This window comes from Emydura macquarii, unplaced genomic scaffold (genome assembly GCF_026122565.2).
Source record: "Emydura macquarii macquarii isolate MOO-44397 ecotype Brisbane River unplaced genomic scaffold, CSIRO-AGI_Emac_v2 contig_3671, whole genome shotgun sequence".
Taxonomy (NCBI): Eukaryota; Metazoa; Chordata; order Testudines; family Chelidae; genus Emydura; species Emydura macquarii.
The window spans coordinates 6,566,673-6,589,920 of NW_027133808.1; the positions used below are offsets into that span (position 1 = coordinate 6,566,673).

Below are 23,248 nucleotides of genomic sequence, written 5' to 3' on the forward strand. Positions count from 1 at the left end.
TATTGCTCAGCAAGGACTTTTTGCTCCCCCACCTTAGATCTTTGGCCAGTCAACTCTCCTGCTTCAAATCTTGGGAAGCCATTTGAGGCCCAACATCTGTCCCCCAAGTTTAACAAAACCACCCTTCCATCTCCGCAATAGGAGCAGCATCTAGAAGTGAGGGAGTAAATAAGGAATTCCCCAGAGCTGCTGTTTTGGCCCTTTCAGGGACTAGTATGTTATTTATTAGCATTACCGCTAGCTTAAACAAAACAATGCTGGCTTTAAACAAAAGTGAGGAAGCCTTATTGCCCAGATGCAGTATCAGGCAGAGACTGATAAAGGCCAGAGCAACTCTTGGCCTGCCAATGGTAAGAGAGGGAACTGTATTGCTATTGGCCTACAAATATTTTAGTCCTCTTTCATTAATTGGTTCATGCTCATAAGTTTACAGGCACCAAGTGGACTTCTGATCCCTTCATAGTACAGTATAAATGCTCAAACACTTAATGTCTGGCAGTCTGAAGTCTTGACATTTATAGTTCTTCACCACTAAAAGTGTTTTAATTGTCCTCTCTGAAACAGTAATTGCAATGGAAAACGTGATGGGTTACCGGAATCAGTATAGAAAGTGTCCACCTGGATTTTCCTCAGTACAATGCTAATCAAAGTACAAGGGATTAATTTTGGCTGTCAATTCATAGCATTTCTCTCTTGAGCAGCACAAACCACTCTAGCTTTGCTCTTGCCGTTACCATAATAGCATGAGTCCCTGTTTTGCATTCATATAACCTTCTAGGTTCCAACGGCTTTCGTATTGCACACTCTTTCATTAATAAACTTTAAAATATTTACTGTAGTATGTTCTCAGACTGAACAAACTGCAAGTATTTTTTATTTTAATTAAAGTCAATTGACCCTTGACTACCTACCCCACTCTGGTGCTAAAAATCTACTTGGCTTCCATAAAGCAAGGTCTGTACACATATGACAATTAACTATCCAATATGTGAGGGCCTTTTCTGTTAGGTGTTTTAAGAAAATATTTCTACAGGTAATTTGGAAGGCTTTTGAGAAGACTACCCATCCCCGAAATCCATTCAAATAATCTGATTAATCTATTAATTTCTGCTTCATGAAGGCAGAGGATCAATTAAAGATCTGTTTTCATCCTGGTGTCAAAACCCAGGGACTGACGAGCTCAGGGAATTTCTATTTTAAAAATTGTTTCATTAATGCATCCCACATTACACATCGGTTTAGTTACATATTCATATTGGGTTACATAAAGGCATTAGATTTGTAGATTAATTTTGAGTTCTTTAAATAAATAAAACTGCAGTGGATGTAATACTAATTATGTCATTACAATACTGAACATCAGAATGCCTGTATACATTTTGGTTTGGTATTTTCTCAAGGAAGTTATACATGTCATGACTCATATGTCAGTTTTCAATATTATATAAATAAAAAAGTAGAAAACATTTGATTATATGAAAACAACAATAATGCAGAATTGTAGGCTTGAAGCAGTAAACAGCCAAAAGCACACAGACTTGAAGACTTCAAGTCCAGGTATAATTGGCCATGCAGCATTCTGTAGTAGAAGACCAACTCTGACGTAGTGGATAGACCAAGCCTATTCCTCAGTTCGGAATGTTTAAAAAGATTTGTTCTATGCTTGCTGAACACCGATACAATCATTTTACCCAATTTAAACCAGGTTTAAGCTGGTATCACCAGAGTCCTGATTTAGGGGCTTGATTCTGCTAGATAATCAGTGTGGGCAGAGCCTTGTGCCTGTGTCGAAGTCCACTGATTTCAGCGGTACTCTGCACACATAAAGGGAGCTGCCCACACAGGTCATCTTGCAACACAGGGCCCAAAATCTCTTATCTGGTGGCTATTTTGGTGTTTTATGTGAAATTAGCTCATTATCTTAGTCCAATTACAGATCTTCACTATTCTCACTAACTGGCCATCTCAGTAGAATGGGCATGCAGATTAAATAATCCCCAACTCACAAGCCTCTCCACATCAAAGCTGAGGAACACTGAGCCGATGGGCACCGCTTCTGCCCATGTTGTAACCTATGGATAATTTTTAAAAAGGCAGGTGCGGCTGTATCTATACCTGAAATTCCATTTTTCTAAACTGAAGACTTCACTCTCTGGTGCATCCAGTGGAGCATCTTTCACAGGCACTGCATGCAAAGTTATTAATAGAAGCAGCATCTCAATAGAATACATAACAGCAAAGAAGTTAAAACTAAACTAGATATTGACAACCTTTCAATCCAGTTATCAAAACAAGTCTTATTTCAAGGCAGGTGAAACAATAAAAAATATTAAGTTCAGAAGAGTTCATCTTTATCCAGAGCAGTTTATGAGTTAAGAAGTTGCACAAAACAAACAAACAAACAAACAAACAACAACAAAAAAGAGCAGATCCAGTGGCTTTTGCTACCACTGTAATAGGTTTGACACTGCAGCCAGTAATAGCTTGCTAGGTTAGAGTTTCAGCTCCAAGAAGGGCCCAGGTCACACAAATTAATTTAAGAAGTTGTATCAATTTTAAAAAGACAACTGGCAAGGGTAATTTGTAGTAATGAGAAGAAATTAATTTGTTTCACTTTCCTTGTGTGCTTATTAAGTGACATACATTATAAATGTCCCTTTCAGAAAGAAGCAGAGCAGAAGCTGGCAACTGTTCCATGGTGGGAAGAGGAGGTGAGATCTTGTCCTCCAGGGACACACAGCTTCTTCCAACAGCCCCACATTTCTCATCTGATGGTATCGAGAACCCAGTCAAACTAGTCATGCAAATGGCAGCCACTTTTTTGCCCCATTAGGTTAAAACTGTTGGACTTCTCTCAGGACAGTTCCACAATAAACTTGTCCCACAATGCAGAAAGCAGAGTTTACTAGACCCTCACAGCAAATGAACACTTTTGCAGTACCTCTAGGGCTGTGAATGTGAGTGTGAATATTCCACCCCGAGTAACGTAAGTTATACTGACTTAAGTGCTAGTGTGCACAGCACTATGTCGGCAGGAGAGCTTCTCCTGCTGACATAGCTTATGCCACTCACGGGGCTGGTTTTTTTATGCTGACAGGAGAGCTTTGCAGTCCAGTATTGGTACAGCTGTGCCACTGCACATTGTAGACAGAGCCTAATTCCCCACTCTGCCTGAAATACATTCTACACTGAGCAGAGGCATGATGTAAGAATCCTCAACCATAGCCGCTGGAATTCCTACCAGGAAGCTGTCCTTGGACCCTTCAAGGGGTTCCTCCATCTCTCATATAAACTTCTGGCTAATACGTGTCTGATAAATTTGAAGCTCACATGCCAGCTATAATGGACAACATAGTTTTCTCTTTTCACCACAAACCAGAGCCTCTTGTCTGTTGAGGCTATGGGTCTCTGTTACTCTATGGTTCCTAGCTTCCTGACAGCAATGAAAGGTAAAAAGCCTATGATCTTTTACTCATTCCTCATCTCACTTTTTTTCTTTCAGTGCCATAAGGCACTCTTTACTTGCTGCTCATAGCTTTCCCAAGCAGTAGCAATATAAAACTCTCTTGATTCTTGTCCCACTTCACTGCTGTCCATAGTGTTCTGAATAATAACAGCTATGAAACTGACCAGAATGTTATCAGTTTCATGCTGCAGCTACTTAGCAAAATTCTGAACAAAAGGAGGGAAGCTGTCTATTACTACAGGAAGATAGCATTGCATTGGTTTGCATTTGCATTAAGAGCCAAAAACTTTGTTTTAAAATGAAATCTTTAATTCAAAAGAAATTACTTTATAGACCTTTCCACTGATTAAGGAAGTTTCCCACAACTCACTGGAAAGTGGATTCCCCCCCCCCCCCCCAGAACTGGACTACAGAGATTTGCTTTGAGGCGCTCACATGTTGTATCTAACATGGCCCTACAAAACCAAGAGCTGGCCTTGCTCTGAGGCAGAAAGAGTGACAGACATTTCTAAAAACTGTTTTCAAAATTCAGTTTCAGTATATTTATTCTTATTTACTAAGCACCAAATCCTGCCTACAAATATGCACATACAAACCCTCTTGATGTTAAAGGAATTGTGCATGTGTCTCCAAAGGCAAAAATTGGCCCTAAATAATTAAATAAAGAATTATAAATAATCAGTCCAATTTTTCTTTCTTGAATTTGGTCTACAGGGTCTCCATCAGGTCCTAGCTGGATTTGTCCTACATGAACGTTATCAAACTTGTAAAGAACAGCATATGCCACCATCAAAGAGTACACCGATTACTGGTTAGTTTCATTTTTCTTTCATTGGTAGCCAAAAACTACCCAGCAGAAAATATAATCCTTGGAGAAAGATAAATAATGTGTAGGGACAATCATCAGCTCCCACTAAGAAACAAACCTGGTTAGCTAGGAAACGTGTTGTCTTTTTAGATGCACAGACCATTTTTGCTGCTGGAATTTTCATGACAAGTTGCAGACAGACCAACTGACAAACCTCAATCACAAGCACATCAGGGCAGCCATGCTCCTCCTCACCCCTCAGAGGCTGCACAGGCCAGTTACAGAGAAGGACAGAAAAACAGCTAGAAAGGTACTCTGTTTGCTCCCAATGTGGGGATTAGAGAGAAGCGACCTTGTTGGGGCGATGTGGTTAAGAAGCAGAGGTGCTGCAGCCATAATGAGACGGGGGGAGGCGGGAGGCTGTTTCAAGTGTAGGGGGGCACCACTGAGTTTGAAAGGGGGTGTCACTGCCTGTCACCCGAATGACAGGGCCGCTCTGAATGGGGGGAGGAGTTTCATGTGCTCCTGCAGCAGGAGGGGTCAGTCAGTGCGTGGGAGCTGGGGGAGGGGAGTCTAGGGAGTCAGGAGGGGGCTGGGCGGAGGCAGGGGTGGTGAAGGGGCCCTGGAGGGCTGCGTGGAGAGTCAGGGGGCCTATGAAGAGGCAGAAGGGACTTGGGGGTGATTTGGGGCAAAGGTGCGGGGCTGTGAGGGCGGAGTGGAGGCACTGGGGTGAGTGGGGGCAGGGAGAAGGAGTTGTAAGGGGGGGGTCAGGACTCAGGAGGGGCTGTGGGGGAAGAAATCAGGAGCGCTCAGCCTGGGTGGCTCTGTCCGTTGGCGGCGGCCGTTGGTTGGGGGTTTGGTGGGGGAGGGGCGGGGTTGTTGTGAGCGCGGCGCCTGCTCCCCAGGGTCGGGGTCTCGGTCTCGCGGGGCGGGGTTTGTGGGTGCGGAAGGGGGGAGACACTGAGCACATCACCCCCTCCCCCCGGCTCTCAGCAGCGTCACTCACAGTCTCCGCCTCCTTAGACCCGGCCCGGCCAGCAGGAGTCGCAGCGCCGCTGCCGCCATTGTCGTCTTGGCACCGCCCCCGCTGCCTATTGGCTCAAAAGTTGAGCTCAGGACAAAACAGCGCCACTCAGCCGCGCGCTGATTGGCCCGGAGGAGCGGGGCGGCGCCACGTGGGCCCTGGTCCTGGCCGACACACGTGGGTGGCCCGCCCCCGCGAGGCTCTCAGCGTCTCGCGTCGCGCCGGATCCTTGCCGCCTTCTCCCTCTTTCGGCTGGGTGGGAGCGGATGCGGGACCCTGGGGCCTGGAGGCGATGAATCCCGCGGCCAGGCCCCGCCCCATCATGCGGGGGGAAGCAAGCAGAGGGCAGACCGCGGCCGCCCCTACAGACTTTCCACCCGCTCCCGCCCGGCCGGGCCTTGCAGGGTGACAGCTGCCCCTCCACCGCCGCGCCGAGGGGCTCTGCGCCTCCTGCCGCAGCTGCCAGTCCACAAGGCTGAACCGGGCCCCCCAGCCAAGGCCTCCCAAGGCCCATTTCCCTACGTCCCCGTTTCGAACCCCCTCCCCCCATCAATTCGAACCCCTCTAATTTCAATTCCTGGCCAAACACACACAACGGGAGGGGCTGGTGGTGAATTAATTGGGGGGCCCCTGGGTGCCCATGAGGCCCTAGCTGCAAGGCAGGTGCTAGGCCTGAACGGCTCACACTTTGGTACCATGGTGCTGGCCTGAGCCCTCACCATTGTGTGTGTAGAGGTGTTTTTTCATTAAGCACCTACTAGCACTCAGGGCTTAGTCTGTACAGGACATAGCCTGGTACTGCTTGAACCACCCTCCAGGGGATACCTATGCCCAGCCCCTTTGTGTGACCACTGCTCCAGGGGGCCATGTTCCCTTATGCCCACAGCTCATTGCCCTCCTTCATAGCAACAGCAGCGCAATAGCTACAATTGTATGCCCCAGCCTGTGTACTGCTTCAGCCATGCTGCTCCTTAAAGTGGTATTGATCCCTGGTCAGGGCCAGATTTCTAATTAGGCATGTGCTATGGGTGCCTAATCAGTGATGGATTACTGCACACACCAGCCAATGGGGCCCATGCTTAGGGCAGAGCCATTGCCAATTTATGGGCCCAGGGCAGCATGAACATGAACTCTGGGCCTGCTCCTCCTTCTCTTGGGGCTCTGTCACCTCCTTCTCCTCTTCCCCCTGAGGACCCACTCCGTGGCCAGGCCACAGCTAGGTATGAGCATATTCCCCCTGGCTGAACTGGTTGCCCTAGACCCTCCCCATCACATGGAGCTGGCCTGGCCAGCCCTTCTCTCCCCCACTGCCTCCTGGCATCTGGGAAACACAAAGGTCAGCTGTTGAGGGTGGGGGGAGCTAAAGATTCTGTGCTTAGGGGTGTGTACAGTGTAGATCCAGCCCTGTCTCTGGTGCACCCAGGGCCGTAGTGATGACACGTAATTAGCAGAGAAACAAAGGCCTGGTCTAAACTAGTATTAGGAGCCCTATTGTAGATGGGCTGTCAGCTGCTGGCTACTGGTTTTCAGCAGCATATCAATCAGATATGGAGCTGGTTGACATGGGGAGGTCACTTAATTTTTCCAACTCAGTTTCCTATCTGTAAAATGGAAATAATACTACATCCTTTCTCCCCATCCTGGGCCTGTCTTGTCTGTTTAAATCAGAAGTTCTTTGGGGCAGGGATTCTGTTAACTATGGGTGAGATTCTGATGCTAACATTTAGTAGCACCTGACTCCACAAACAGTCCTGTTGGGGTTATTTGTGGAGAAGGGCGCTATCCAGCATGAGTAAGGATGTAAACGTCTGGCCTTAAATGTATGTACAGTGCCTAGAATGCAGAGACTATGATCTAGAGCCCTGCAACCCGACCTGACTGCAAGTGTCAGGTCCAGGTCAGGTGGGAAAACAATTTGCTCCTTTCATCTCGGCTTTCCTGCTCATGGAAACAGCACAGCAATGGCTGTGTGACCCACTCCTGCTAGCTGCCATTGTTGATTCTGGACACTTTGTGATCAGTGTGGATACCAGTGAGACACGGTACGCCCGATTTGCAGATCAATAAGGTTTAATGTGCAAGGTTTTCTATAAATATACCAGTTAAATACAAAGCCTAAAATTAACTACAATATATCATACTCACTAAGCCTGGAGAGCTAAGCAGTTACTCAGAAGGCTGTATACAGGAACGGCTTTCTTCAGGGGCCCTGCCAGGGAGTCAGTGGAACCTCTGGTCCAACTCACAGCACCTCCTACGGAGTCAGGTGTTGATGGAACACCCCCCCTTGTCTAAGTGGTGACTACTTATACCCTTCCATAAACAACCTTCACCTAATTCTCTCTCATTATCATATATGCTAATTATCTACATTGGGTTTCCACCCTTAACTACATTCTATTCTCACCCTGATAATTGGGGTCGTCAAAACAACATCTGGTGATAGGTGGGGTGGAGTAAAAGTATGCCCCTTAGGAATAAAACACTATACCCCCAGACATTCAAGGATAACTTGTTCCCATCACCATTATCTATGTAAAGCTGCAAGCATATAGTATCTGTATTTTGTCTTATTATGTGCCATGGTATCAGAAACTGAGACATCTATAAGGTTATTCAGTCTCTGCCAACTGGACGATGTCATGCTACAGGGGTTAGAATAGCCAAGCAAGCAACTGAAGCTATGCTAGGCCTGTAGGACAGTGGTCAAGCAACTCAAATTGTACTGGGCCTCCAACAGACACCAGCTCGTTGCACTGTGTGTGCTGCAGAGTGACTGTGCTGAAGATTTGCAATGCCTCTCGTTCTGCATCTCACATATAGTGCAACGGGATGGTGGACAGCAGGGGCACGGCACGAATCTACCACCATATTGACTCCATGGGAAGAAGGCAGCAGTGGTGCTGACAAGTTCAGGGGGAAAGGTTCGGTCAGGTCAGAAAATGACTTGGTTGGGTGGGTCTGAGTTGGGCCTAACTTTTCTCCTGATCTCAGCTGGAGTCTGTAGGTACAACTGCAGTAGAGATAATATGATGAAAATGGTGTCTGCAGGCAAACCTAGTCTACAACAGAAAAGGTTTGCTAGTATAGCTACACTGGCAAATTCTCCTAGTATAGATGCAGCTTGCAAAGGTAAAAAGAGTTTTTGCCAGTATAGCTTATACCAGTTCCTGAGAAAAATAAATAAGCTATACTGGCCATTTTATGCAAGTATAATTGCATCCAGACTAGGGCTTAGAATCATAGAAATGTAGAGCTAGAAGAGACCTTGAGAGATCATTTAGTCCAGCCCACCTTGCTTGAGGCAGGATCAAATTATATGTAGGCCATCCTTGACAGGTGTTTGACCAACCTGTTCTTAAAAACCTTTAATGACAGAGATTCCACAACCTCCCTTTCTAGTATAGCAATGTTGTGAAAAAATCATTCCCCTAACCAAAATTACAGGCAGTTTCTAGTGTAGACAGTTTCTAGTGTAGACCAGGGCTCTTAACGTTTATAACATCAGTTCAGCTAAAACAATCTGAGCAATAATGAAAAATTAGGGATAGAAAGCAGTCTTGCACTTCTCAGATCTCATAAAATTATATTAATGCTCTCATGAGGAATAAGGTATTTGTACAATAGGAAAGAAGGATATAGGTGACTGAGAGAAAGTTATTGAGATAATACAGAACTATTAATGACCATTGGAGATAAAAGTAAATTGTTTTTTGTAGGAAAGGAATCCATGGTTTAAATATAAAAAGAAGTGACCTCTTGCTGCCTTGGGATGACTTGCAGCCACTTTATATCAGCACCCTCCTGATGTTCATTTACTTTGATTTCCAAGAGAGAAATGAGCATCTTAGCAGTCAAAGAATGATGTACCTTCCTTTTGATTTTCTGGATGCAGATAGATGTCATTCTTGACTTATTGTGTGAAATACCACAACAGAAAACATGGAGACATAATAAACATTAAACTTGACAATACCAGCTTCACAGTCACTTTTCAGACTAGAATCATGCTTTAGCATGACTGATTAGTACTTTATCTATTAAATATTACCTTTATAAGACCATAAGAAATAAATTTCCAACACAACCTAACAAAGTAAGGAAACTCTTCAGGCAGCCCTCACAGCTTTCTTAATTTACCCTCCTGTCCACAGGGCAAGTTAAATTTTGGAAGACCTCTGGAAATATATATATTGTTTTATCTGCCCTCAAACTGGCACAAATATATTGCAAATACAGTGTCAATGTGGTCACATCTTCTGACAGATACCAGTCCCATACATAGTCCCCTTAGGCAATTTTTTACTACTTGGAAAAATGTGCATACGGGCTGTAGCATCAGGGCCATTTCTGCAGCAAGAAGCATTCATGGAAACTATGCCTTCTGATCACTTCTTATGTTTTAGAAGCACAGGAATTGCCAACTAGTCCAATAGCTTGTCTCTGACAGTGGCCAGAACCAGATGGTTCAGAGGAAGGTGCAAGAAACCCTGCAGCAAACAGTTACGTAAGTTTCTTCCTACAAGTCAGGCTTATGCCCTGGACTAGGACAATTTATATCCCTTTAATTATGTAATTGTGTATGTTTTCATTATCTATATAAGGGTGAGGGTTTTCAAAAGTGCTTAGCATTGACCTAATTACCTCCAGTCGACTTCAGTGAGAGCAGAGTTTGGCTAACACTGAACCCTTTTGAAAATCCCACCCTTACATGAATAATACTTTTTTTTTTGTATCCTAATATTCTTGGCTTCAGTAATGTCTGATGGCCGTGAGTCCCACAGGTTAATTGTATGTTATATAAAAATGTTTCCTTTTATGAATTTTAAATGTTGCCTTCAATATAATTGAATTTCCACTGGTTTTTGTGGCATGGGAAGGGATAAATAGGGGTAAACGTATCTTTTTCTCGACAATTCATTATTTTATATGCCTCTCTCATGTCTCCTCTTATTCACCTCCTCTCTAAACTAAATAATCCAAATCTTTTCAATTTCTCCACATACAGAAGTTTTACCATGCCTCTAATCATTTTTATCAGCCGTCTCTGGGCCCCTTCTACATCTGTTATCTTTTTTTGAGATAGGATGACCAGAACTGCCTATTGTATTCCAATCAAGAGTATACCTCTGATTAGACAGTGGCATCATAATATCAGTATTATTTTCTATCTCATTCTTTATACATACTCACATTTTGTTTGCTTTTTGACTTCTTCTATACACTGTGCAGATGTTTTCCTTGAAGTTTACACAGTGAGGCCCAGATCTTTTTCCTGAGTGTTAACTGTTCATTTAGTACTGCACAATGCACATGAGTAGTTCAAACTGTTCTTTCCAGTGTGCATTACCTTGCATTTGTCAACACTATATTTCATTTGCCATTGTGAGGGATTGATTTTGGAACTCACTCTCACCTTAGTTTTCCAGGCATGCTACAAAACCCATCTTTTCCCTTTCTTCAGTAAGGCTGCTGAGGAGGGTGCAAGCTGCTGTGGCCCTTCACTTATGTTTATGTTGTGGTTTGTAATATATGGGGCAGGCCCCTGAGGCACTGGGTAGACACCTATCATATGTTAAACTTTTTAGGAAAACAAATAAAATAAATTGTGGTATCCATCCACCTCGCAATTATCTCTGATCTTGATTATCCTAAATAATGTTACATCACTTGCAAATTTTAAAATGTTCTTTTCCAACCCTTTCCCATATCACTGATTAATATAATAAATAGGACCTTTCCTAGTACAGATACCTGTTAACCTTTTGCCATGTTGAAAATTTACCATTCAGGTCTACTTCTTTGCCTATAAGGCAGTGCTCAATGGCAGAAGAACACAGCTGTGCTCCGTGACTTGTACTGGTTGTCTATCAGTTTCCAGCTTGAATTTAAGGTTTTAGTTCAAATGCTAAATGGTTCAGGACCTGACTACTTGAGTGAGTTTCCAACTAGTCCCATACTACTGTAGCTGTAATCAGTGGATGTGCTTGACCTTGATCCCCTTTGATTTAAGGGAGAGGGGGCTGGCAGTGGAGTATGCTCAATAAGGGCTCATCAACACTGGAACAAGCCCCCCCTCCCACACACATCTCCCACTGGCCCGAAATAGACCTGCTTTGCTTACCTTCATGGTATGCTGTGAGGTGCATCTATTTACATGATAGGATTGGTTTTAATGGGAGCTAGATAAATGTGGGGAAGATAATTTGTGTTCTCCCTGTTTAATTTAATACTTTGTTCTTATAATTTATAGTAGGGCTCCCTTTTGTTCTTTCATGTACATTTAAAGAAATAAAAATATAAATACAATTGTCTCTTAGCCAATTTGTAATATGACAGTACTTTTCTTCTGACCCCCATGACTTTTAACTATGATAAAAGCAACAGACAGACCTATCATGATCACTGAGATTTTACCACTATCTGTTTCCATGAGGGAATTGTCCATTTGATATCCATTGGATATCTCTGTACCATGAATTAGTTTAAATCAGGGGTTGGCAACCTTTCAGAAGTGGTATGCCGAGTCTTCAATGATCCACTCTCATTTAAAGTGTCGGGTGCCACTAATATATTTTAACATTTATAAGGTCTCTACACAGTATAATTTAAACTATTGTTGTATGTAAAGTAAATAAAGTTTTTAAAATGCTTAAGAAGCTTTATTTAAAATTAAATTAAAATGCATATCTTACCAGTTTAGGGTGATCCTTGCCCTTGCCTTTCCTTGCTGAGTTTTCCAATGTCTGGCACATATTTGGATACTTTAAGCTGTACACATGCCTCTGAGTGATCAGTTGATAACTGGCTCCAAGAGGAACAGAGGACTGACTTCATGTGTGAAAATATCTGTTCACACAGGTATGTGGATCCAAATGCTGAAAGCATTGCAAACGCAATTTTCTTTAAACAGTTAAATTTCACTGTCAGGGCCGTCTAGCAGCTCAGAATAGAGGCCCCATGATCTCTCTTGGTAACTTCAAGTGCAAACCGCAGATCTCTAAACTTTGATGTCCACAATTCTGAGCTTTTTAACTCCATGAGCTGCATTTTGAGATCCTCAACACCCATCCACTGAAATAAAGATAAATCCACATTGCTTTTGTTGACATTTTCAAGTGTAATTAGAAAAGAAAACATCGGGCCAAATTGCTGAAAATCTTGGAATCTGTCAGAAAATTCTGATTCCAGTTCTTGCACGTACATTACAATCTCATCAACACTGACAGTGCAATGTGTCAATAGTTCTTTTATGTGTTGGAAGTAGTGGAAAATCGAAGATCAAATATCCCAAGAAAAAACTGCTAGTTTTGCAACAAATGCCTTCCAGGTTTCGTAAAGATCTGGAGATGCAGGTTAAGGCTATTTAAGTGATCAGTGATGTCAGTTAGGAACAGAGCTTGCACAGCCATCTGTCATCTTCCATTTTGGGGAAGTTTTGTCCTTTTTCCGACAAAAAGGCCTTGATTGCATCAAAACAGTTTACATACCACACCAAAACCTTGCCACAACTTAGCTACTGAACGTTGCTGTGAAGTGGAATGTCGTTATAAGCACTGTCCATCTCTTCTAGAAGTGATTGGAATTGTGAGTCAAAGCGGATCAAGCAACAAGGAAATTCACAATTCACACCACCATATTCATCACGTTATTAAGCTCTGAATTCAAAATTTTAGCGCACAGGTTTTCTTGATGGATGATACAGTGAAATTTGACTGTTGGGTGGCCAATGTTATCTTCAAGTAACTTTACAAATCCCTTCTGTTTTCTGACCATGGCTGGAGCACCATCTGTTGTCACATAAAATATTTTTCTGATGTCAACTCTTCATTCTTCTAAATGATTTACAAAAGTTTCTACTGTATTTCCCCTGTTTGTTGTGCCATGCAGGGGTTTTAGGCAACAAAGTTCCTCTTGGATTTCACCAGAAGCACAATATCTTGCAACAACTGCCAAACGTGGCATGTCAGTTATATCCACATGCTCATCAACTGCAACGCTAAACACCGCTGTCTCTTTTAATGCAATAGTCTGCTTCTCATTAATGTTTTCTGCCATTTCTCTTATGCATCTCTCAACTGTTCTGGCAGATACAGGCAGTTCTTTTATTCTAGTGACGATTGTGTCTTTCTTGGCAAATCATTGAACAAAACCTCCGAAATGCTGAGGAAAGCATCTTTTATATATTCTCCATCTGTAAATGGCTTTCTGTTTTTTGCAATGCACTGTGCAACTTTGTAACTTCCTTCTGTGGCTTAATTTTTACTGACATTTAAGCGTTTAAAAACACTGCTTTCTTTCTCATATCCTGCTACTGCCCTTTTGATCGATTGTGGTCTGAAAGATGAGATCCAACAGGCAAGGCTTAAGCAAACTACTTTTATTAGGGAACGGGAGCAACAACCGCGTCTAGAGACGACTCACCCGATCACTGCAAATTAACACCATTGCATCAGCAGGTTCTGACAGGCTTCGGTGGGCTATCAGGGACGGTTGGTGTCCGGGTCATCTGAAGCGCTGTCCAACGGTTCAGCAGGGTTTTTATTAAAGTCCGAGGAATACTCTCACTGCCCCCTGCTGGTTCTACCATGGAGAGTGATTTTTTTGAGAGAATTACACTGGAATGTATGTGACAGCCTGCTATCAGCTTTATGGCGGATAGTGTGCCATTTGATACATCGCTTCCCGCCTTATGGCAATTAACATGACGTCCTCACTGACCGACATCAGTGGGTAGTGGCTTATCGATTCAGTCTTGTCCGCTTCATCAAGTAAGTTTTTCTCGTGCTTTGTTTGAAAATTTCTTCGAACACTTGATGTGCGACAAACACCACTTTCACAATAGAAAGCGCAAATGGCACGGTCCTTCTTTTGAATAAATCCAAATTTTTCAGTCCAGGAATGCTGAAATAAATGGACATCTAACTTTGCTTTCTTAGAAGCTGACATTTTGTCAATGGTACCCCTCAACTTTCAGTGGAAAAAAGAGTCACAATGGACAGTACAGCTGAAGCTCTAGGCCCACGTGATGTCACGTGGTAGAGGGGTAGGCCAGGAGGGGGGAACCCCTTCAGTTAAGACACCAGGGGTCAGATGGCTCCAGCTGCAGCAACCCAGCAAGTCTGACAATAGCCAGCTGCTTCAGCACCCCACACTCCACAGCTCAATGCCCCCTCACACCGTGCTGAGGCACTGGGGTCAGCACCTTTCAATGCTATTCATTTCACTTCCCAACGTGGAATCTGCTTTTACCCTTAGCCTGGTCTACAAGACTATCATACTGTGCAAGCCCCTCAGCCGCTGGGCCCCCATGGTAGAGGGGTGGGGCCAGAAAGGGGGAGCGGGTGCCGTGCGTGGCGCTGCTTTGGGCCAGGAGTGGCGCAGCTCCGGCCAGGATGCTGTGGGGGCCGGGAGCTCTGTGTGCCACTCAAAATCATCATGCATGCCACCTTTGGCACGTGTGCCATGGGTTGCTGACCTCTGGTTTAAATCCTAATTGCAAATGGTGCAATAGGTCAGAACATGTTATGTGTTGCTTTAAATCCTCTGTCACTACTTTCTTGATTTCACCTAACAAAAGGACGTTGAGACAGGCACTAGTTGTAGAGATTTCCTGCATCAAGAGTTGTTTTCAAGGCTGGCTAACTATAGCATTTTTTTGGGACCTGAAATTGGCAGGTTCACATAAAAGAAATGTTGGCTGATGCTCTTAGTAGTGGGCTTAGTTGGTCTTTCATCAGCCAAGAAGAGCAGAGATCTGCTTCATGTTAGTCAGAGATGGCAGAGTAATTAATGCTTCTTGCTTTAGTTTATAATTTTCTGTCAGTAAATTCATTCTGTATACAGCTGATTTTTTTTTTTAATTATTTTCTATTAAACAGATTAAGACCTCTTTGCAGCAGTCAATTTTGGCTTATACAGTCCATACTGATTACTTTTAAAACTATTTGGAGTACTTGTGGTAACTGTGTGTGATAGTGAGAATTGGGGCCACAAGATAAAAACATAGGTGCTTAGTAGTTGAGGAGGATAAGAGAGGGTTAGGTGGGGGGTGGAGTTACAGGGAAAAAACTTGAGACCCCTTCCCCCCATGTCCTGAAGTTTGATAATCTTTTCATAGTAATATTAGCTTGCAAAACTGCAAATACCATTTTGGGTTAGGGGGATCTTAACTTGGAATAGTTTGGTTTTTTTAGCTTATGTCACAAACAGTATTTTGACACTTTTAAACTTAATTCATTCTAGGTCTTTAGTAGATTTTGTTTAAATGTTAATTTGTATTTGTGTACTCTCCACTTTTATTCCAAATACCTCTTTCAGTAAATTTTTCAGTTTTTTCAGATTTAAGGAAGTTCTTTAAGGCTTGATTCATTGTAGCATGCATTGAAACCCAGCAGGTAATCTGCAGACTGACACTGCAACATTATGATAGTTCCTTTTGCTATGATAATGTGTTGTACAAGGAATGGTGTCTGTCCAAGAAAATAATCTGTATCAAAGACCCCTTCCTCCCACAGGTTCTTTCCTAAGTCTGTATCTAATCACCAGGGAGGAGAAATGTGTTTAATCAGACTAATAAAACAGTATGTAAGTGAATAAACAAATGGAAGTTTTATTAACAGGTTGGAGGTTTGCCAAAAAGACTTAAAGCCAAGGCCCCAATACCACATAAACAAAACGCAGGGATGGTGAACAAACGAAAAGGAAAATTCAATACGTCACCATCCCAAAATATAATAGGATCAACTCAGAGTCAGGTCAGGATCAGGTTGGAAACAGGAACAGGATCTCAGGAACCACCAGGAACAGCAGGAACGATGAGGAAGGAACAGGAACAACAGGAGCCAAAACTGTCTCTCTCAGGATCTTTTTCTCACATTCTGCTGCACTGTTGCCACCATGAAGGACAGCCCAGCTCAGGCTATCCAAAGCCTTAAGTATTTCCAGGAATATCCAATAGGGTGACTCCATTTTTCCCGTGCCTTTGCACTCCACTCTGAAGGTCTGCACACAGCATGCTAAGTTTTGCACACAGCACTCCTGTCCAGTGCACATGGCCTCTACTGTTTTGCGCCCCGCACTATACCTTTTTCACATGACAACAAGGATGGGGTTTTTAACACTTAACGAAGTTACGGTGTACATTTCCCTTCCTTGGTGGGTAGGTATCAGTATCTATACTGTACACCTATACATCATAACCTTTTAATTATAATGACAAATTCTCAGAAACCCTTCTTATATTCTAGGCTTTCTTTTTATCCAGTAAGTCAACCAACACAAATAAATTATAACAACACCCTGTATAACAGAAAGAATTACCAAAGTATGGAATAATATGGACCAAGCAGTATCTCCCTTTAAACCAAACATTTCTTTCCACCAATTATGATGGGAAGTGACATCCCTAATTTGCTTAAACACTCCTTCAATTTGGTTAGTTGAATGTTGCACAGTTAACAAAATATTTTTACTCGATTCCCTAAATTCTGACAAATGTCCAATCATGTCAGTGATGGACTGGTTGGATGTGGTTGCACAATTTGTATTCTGTCTTAATAATTTTCTTCTCTGCCTGCGGCATCACAAAATAAACATCACATCCCTGGATGCTAGTTATCCTACAAAGACGTAAGTTTGCCCTTGGATCATGAGAGACAATATAGAATTTATTAATCTGAAAATTTGGGCACCAACTCCTAATGCATAAGCAAGTCTTATTAACCACTACTAACACCGAGGAGTTAGGTTCTACTTTAGCTAATTTATAGTGGCACTCCCCTTCATTAGGGTTAAGGCAAATATGGGTCTGGTCTATAATATTAGACTCAAAAGTAAACCCAGACTGATTTTCCTCAATGCATGCGTCTAGCTTTACAGTATTCCAAGTGGTACCATTTTGGTGAACCCATTTAACTAATTTAACTGAAGTCAAAATCGAATCATTAACATTAATTCCCAAAGGCACCAAGGGATATACCCATTATAGTTGTGCCTTTTTTATAGTGTTGCTATACTCCTCATCTGTAAAATTAATTGGTTGCCATGACTCTTGATGCGTTCACTCAAATGCATTAGTTAAGTTTCGCTCAACCCCGAGGGTGTGAATGGTGTGAGGACATGTGGGTGGCAGCTGAGCTGTGGGGCCATCTGCCCCCCACGCAGTGCACTATCTGTGGCTGGGGGTGAATGAGCCTCACAATATTACCCCTGTGAGTCACTCCATTGAAAGGATGACACTTCCTCACTCACCTCCTCGGGGTAGGAGGAGGCGGAGAGTGAACCTGGCAGTTCATAAGTGGGGAGGTGTGTGACAGGATGCTGGGTGAGAACAGCCTGAGTCAGCCCTCTGCCCCTGGAACTCTAATTAAGGGGGAATGGGATCCAGCTGAGGAAGCCTGGGGGTGACTAATGGGGAGCAGCTGTGGAGCTTGTTAGCTGGGCATAATAAAGGATACCAGGATGGAACTGAAAGGGGGCAGCCCAGCCAGAGAGGGAGAAGCCACAGTAGGAGGGTGAGCTTCCCTTGGATCTGTGGCTGAGACTGTGAGGCCCCAGATGCTGTGAAGCTGGACCCAATTTAAATAGCTGGTAGTGGGTGGCACGTTGAAAATAAAAAGCACTAGTGTGAGCACAGAGCAGAGGTCTCCGAGTGGTGTTTGGGAGCAGAGGTTTGAAGCAGCAGGGGGACCCTACACGAAAATGCTACAAGGTACCATTGGGGGAAAATTTCCAGCACTGGTGCATGTGGCGTGTGCACACACCTAATTCACAATGGATATGAGCAAGCATTCGAAAAAGAACAGAATGTCAGAGCTGCCCCCACCCAGCTCCCAAAGGCAGCATAAAGTGATCTTTGTCCCCCTCAGTTCCTGTGCCAAATGGCAGACAGATAGAACTGAATCAGACTGAATGCCTACATACTGTGGGCAACCTAGTAACAGAAATTTATTGGTACAGTGTGACCTGTGCGTGCCCAGGGTAGCCTACTGATAATACCGAGGTCAGGGCAGGCTGCAAAAGGACAACAGATTCTCCCAGCGCTGGTGGGTGACACTGAAGCCCGGCTTCCCAACTAGCTACGAATTGCTTCTGATTTCCCCAAACTGGTTATCAAGAAGCCAATCCACAAAAGCCCACAGCCCCCTTTATTGTATTTCAGTTCCTGGCTCCCAAATCAGCAGTAGGTCCAGTAAAGAGACCAGTTACTTAAACTCTATGCGCTTTACTACAAAGGTTCCCTCTGACCTCAAGGGGTCAGCCACAGTACCAGATCAATATAAGTTTGGATCTTACCTAAAATACCACGCTGCCAGCCAATCCTTTAGCAACTAAGACTAAAGGTTTATTGTAAAAGGAAAGAAATAAACCATGAGAGAAATGTTAAAGGATTAGAGCAATCACATACATACAAATGATTAAAAGTCCATATACATCAGGTTTCTGGAAGAAATGTAGAGTTGCAGGCTTGTATAGTTCCCTCTGGTATACATCCAGTACCTGGATGGGTCTAAGTCCTTCGGTTCAGTTGCAAAATGAATTGATCCAGAGGTACGTGTGTCTGCAGCTGAACAGGAACATAGACCAAATGGATTCTGTGGTTTGATCTTATATACCCTCTGTCCCGGGCCATGCGGCCCGTGGAAAGTCGCAACTAAAATGGAGTCCAGAGTCACATGGGCTAATCCTGGTGACTCTTCAGGTATGTCTGGGGTCCAGAGTCACATGGACCAATCCTGGTAACTCTTCAGGTATGCCTGGGGTTTCTTCCTGGGCCCCTTGCCTCTATGAGTGTCTTAATGGGCCAATAAGCAGGCTATTGTCTTGCCGCCTCTCTGTCTGGGGTGTGTCCCAGCCAGCCCAAATTGCCATACAGAAATATCAAATACATCCATAACTTCCATTTTACATATAATACATGAACATGAGTATTATTATCTTACTCAGCACAATATATCCATTCTAACAGTACCAGACATGATATATCTCACAGAAATTATCATGACATACTGATGTCACACAGTAGAGTAAATGCCCCCCCACTCAAGCCAGCCCGCGTGACATACAGAAACCAGAAATGTGTACTGTCTCAAACATTGGAACTAGTAGCCATAACTATACATGGTACACAATGGACAGAACCACTTGGTAAATAACAATTGCTGTACAGAAGCCAAGAGCAACACTGCTTACAACTTATACCTGCTCTAAGTCCAGAGCACAGCTATTCTCTATTACAAATTATGGCTACCAGTCTGTTGTGAGTGGACCCAATCGCTGGGTCTCATGCTTCTATGTCAACTGGATCTTGGCAGAGACTATTCAATGTTTCTAGCTCTGGGACACTAGGACACTCCCAGGCTCAGACCTCTTGTCTGATGCCTTTCTTTGGAATGTAGGATACTGCAGTCCAGGTGTCCTAGACCCTAAAACCAATGCCTCAGACCTTTGACCACAGCTCAGTAATTAGTTTGTCATACCATCAAAGGGTACAAATATGCACCAGCTTTTATAATTTGAGTAGATTCCCCAAGCTTCAGTTAAAAACACACTTGCTTAGCTAAAACATTAAAATAAGTTTAACGACAGAAAGATAGATTTTAAGTGATTAAGCGGTATAGACATAGATTAGAATTGGTTACAAAAAGAAATAAAAGATAAAAACCTCAAGCTATTTCCTAAACATTATCAGGCTAAATCAAATTTGAAGCAATAAGGTTTCTCTTACCCAAAAGCCTTCAGCAGTCTGTGCTAACTGGAAAGTTTTTTTTCTTTTTTTGACTCCCCCAGGTCAAATGTTTCTTTGGTCTTCCAAACGATCTTGTTGCCGTCAGTATAGGTTGGGGAGGATAGCTGGTCTCATGATGTCACTGTCCCTTATTTTATACTCTCCTCCAGGGACTGGAAAAATCCTTGTTGTGTCATGAGGTTAGGCAGCCCCATTGTCTACGTCCTCTGCATTCAGTCCTTCATATAAATTGCAAATTCTTGCTTATGCCCTTTTTGTACAAGGCTTGACATGTAAAGCTTGTGTTCACAGTTCCTTTGTTATTTTTGAGGAGCTGGTCTGCTGGCATTTCCGAGACTCACGACATGTTTCAGTAACAAACATATAGGTGGTATTTTGTGGTACAATGTGTCACAAGTTCATAATCTGACAGACATATCCCACTCTGTCATAATTCTCCATGTAGGATCTCTTACCCAGGGCAGTTAAGTGCATTTCTCCCATGTATGCCTTCAGCCAGGTTCTGGGCAACAGAATCCTGTGACCCTGGAGATACTTAGGAAGAAACAGTCAACAGATGTGTGCTAGGCAGTGGCACTAGTGGAAAACTCTGGAGCCTCTTTGGGCAGCAGCATAAGTAGAACTATCAAATTATAAAGTGGTAACCTAATCCTTTCATTATAGCTTCTGGCAACAGCTTCCTTCACTTCATTGCACAGCCTGGTCTGACAGCTCTCACTTGACAGTCAGTTTTTTCCTCCCATTAGCTGCCTTTCATTGGCACAGAACCTTCCAGAGCTAGCTTCCTATGTTTCTGTGACAAATTACAGCCCCTCTTCCTCTTAAATTAGTGTTAGCAATTATCACCTAAAGATCTGACAGGCAATGCACTCCCCTCTAAAGAAAGAAGGAACATGGCCCCATGCAGTGAGGATAGCAAGGATCCCTTCAAGAACTTCGATGGGCCAAAAAGACCCCTTTAAGTGCAGGGCAACAGTCCCTATATGCAGCATAGTAGCATAGGGATAACAGAACCAGGAGCATAATTTAGGCTCATTTTCAGCAAGTCCATTGAAACCCATGCAACAAAAGCCTCTTCCAAACAGCCCAACCCTACACTACTGAATCAGGCCATCTTTTGTGGGCCCTCACTCACAGCAATGCGATCTGTAAATTATAGAACACCCACACACACACAAAACCAGAAGAGGGAAGATATCGCTGCCTGAGATGCAAAAGGATTTTCTTGAGTACTCCTTATACTGAAAATAACGTGGCTTTCTTCAAGAGAGATCACTAAAAGAAAAAGCCTCAGTTTATTAGTGTAGAAATATGTTTCTTTTTACATAGTGCTCTTAATGAAGACATCATTTTCAAAATATTGCTGCTAGCTTTATTCTCTCCCCCCCCCTCAGCATGTATTTAGGATAAAGCTTTTGGTTTCACCCAGTTAAAGGTTATGTCAATATTTCCATTATACACCTACTTTGTGAGGAATTTATAAACCTACCAAACAAAAATGTGCTTCAGCATAAAACTTATGATTTGAATACAAAGACAAAATTTTTTTTAAAAAGCAAAAAAAAAAAACCCTACCTGTATGTAAAGGAAGCCTGTCTAGTTCAGAGTACACCAGGTTTCCATTAGGGAGCTCTATTTTAGCCATCTCTATAAATGGCTTGTAAAAGGGTTTTGTGGTCTGAAGATTGTTTTCAGAGTTCAACTGGCAAAGGAGAATTCTGTATTTCCTTCAAGCTTCACAGAATCCGTTTATGCACAAGTCACCAAAATTTAATAAAGATTTGAAATTTTGATTTTTGTCCAACATTGCTTTGTTTTGTGATCATTCAACAGCTTATTCCTATGCCTTCAACCTCTCCAGTCAGTAAAATCTCCCTAGAACCTCATGCACTGGCTGTATTTCAAGATAGCCTGAAATTAAGCACAATTCAATTTTTGTTGTAGAGAGGTTAGGACCAAATCCTGTCCCTCCTAATTTTAATGGACGTTATGATCCAATGCTACTCCAAGTGCCATGAAGAGTAAGGGTTTGTGGGGTTTTTTGCTGTTTATTTCGGTGGTGCAGGATCAGGCACCCTGTGTGTGAGCACATTGTTTTTTCTAACCTGTGATTAGTCATCCGGACAGACACACTTCCGTAACAATGAACTAATCTCCCTTTGTCTGACGTGTAGAACCATGTATTTTGGAACAGTGGACAAGGGTTCTAGTCCCAGCTCTTCCAAGTATGTTTTTAGGGAGACACAGTACATTCTCTAGAGTAGAGTGATTTTGATACGCCATAACTCCAAAACATAGCAGCAGGCTTTCAGATATTTAGACTTAAATCACATTGACATGTAGAATGTTTTGAACTTTTGGAATAAGTTAAGTCCTTGAGGTTATAGAGCCTGAAAATGGGTCCTTTTTTGAAATTTGCAATGCACTTAACTCTTTGGGGGATTTCTCAGTCCATTGAAATCTCAAGTTTTCTAAGTTTCTATGGCTGAAACAGATTTTATAGGCAGTTTCAAATTTAAAACATGTATTGTACTTTGAATCTATAATCAGAGCCTTACAAATATTGACAGGCATTAGCTCATACCAGGGACATTTAAGAGCAGGAGTAGTAAAAGTTTTAAGGAGCTATTTGGAAACTATACTATTCTGAAAAAAAATAACTAATGATACTAATCAGCCTCTCAAACAGCATCTGCATATATATATATACTGTCCAAGATTACATCACTGTACCATCATACTTCTGTTAAACTGAAATTCTCAAGAAAAACCAATCATAAGAAGAGCTGGTAGTCAGTTCCCATTTTACAGAAAATTTCAAAATTTGTTTCATTCCAGTTCAGACAAAACAGTTCTGAAATTTCCATGAAATGAAAATTCCATAAGATTTTAATTTTTAAATCAAACATGTTTCCAAGCAGTCTTCCATACTTCAAAGGGAAGTATGCTCCCTAGGATCCCCTGCAGCTCTGACTGAAAATGACATGATTTGACAGTTTTGCTGCTGTATGGTGCAAATGGCAGGATGAAAATGACCTGTGTTGCAGATGTGTATTACTTTTGATGAATTGGCATTTTCTGATGGAAAAACGTTTCATCGGCAAATTTCTGACGGGCTCTAATTGTAACTCTTTTTACCCTACCGACCCCAATATTTCCATTAATACATCAGAAGTATCCATTTAAAAGTATTCCCTTAAA

General features: G+C 42.7%; 1 protein-coding gene across 7 annotated transcripts in view; it reads right to left on the reverse strand.

Annotated features, from left to right (window-relative positions):
- CLYBL (citramalyl-CoA lyase) overlaps window positions 1-5,356 on the reverse strand; it is a 242,967-nt gene extending 237,611 nt beyond the window's left edge. For all 7 annotated transcript variants that reach the window (XR_010917762.1, XR_010917761.1, XR_010917760.1 and 4 more), the window contains exon 1: window positions 5,281-5,356. Coding sequence is in view for 4 of the 7 variants with exons in the window: in XM_067536787.1 (XP_067392888.1) it covers window positions 5,281-5,339 (59 nt within the window). In the remaining 3 variants the exon portion in view is untranslated. The remainder of the gene's footprint in view (window positions 1-5,280) is intronic.
- Between the last annotated feature and the right edge of the window lie 17,892 nt (window positions 5,357-23,248).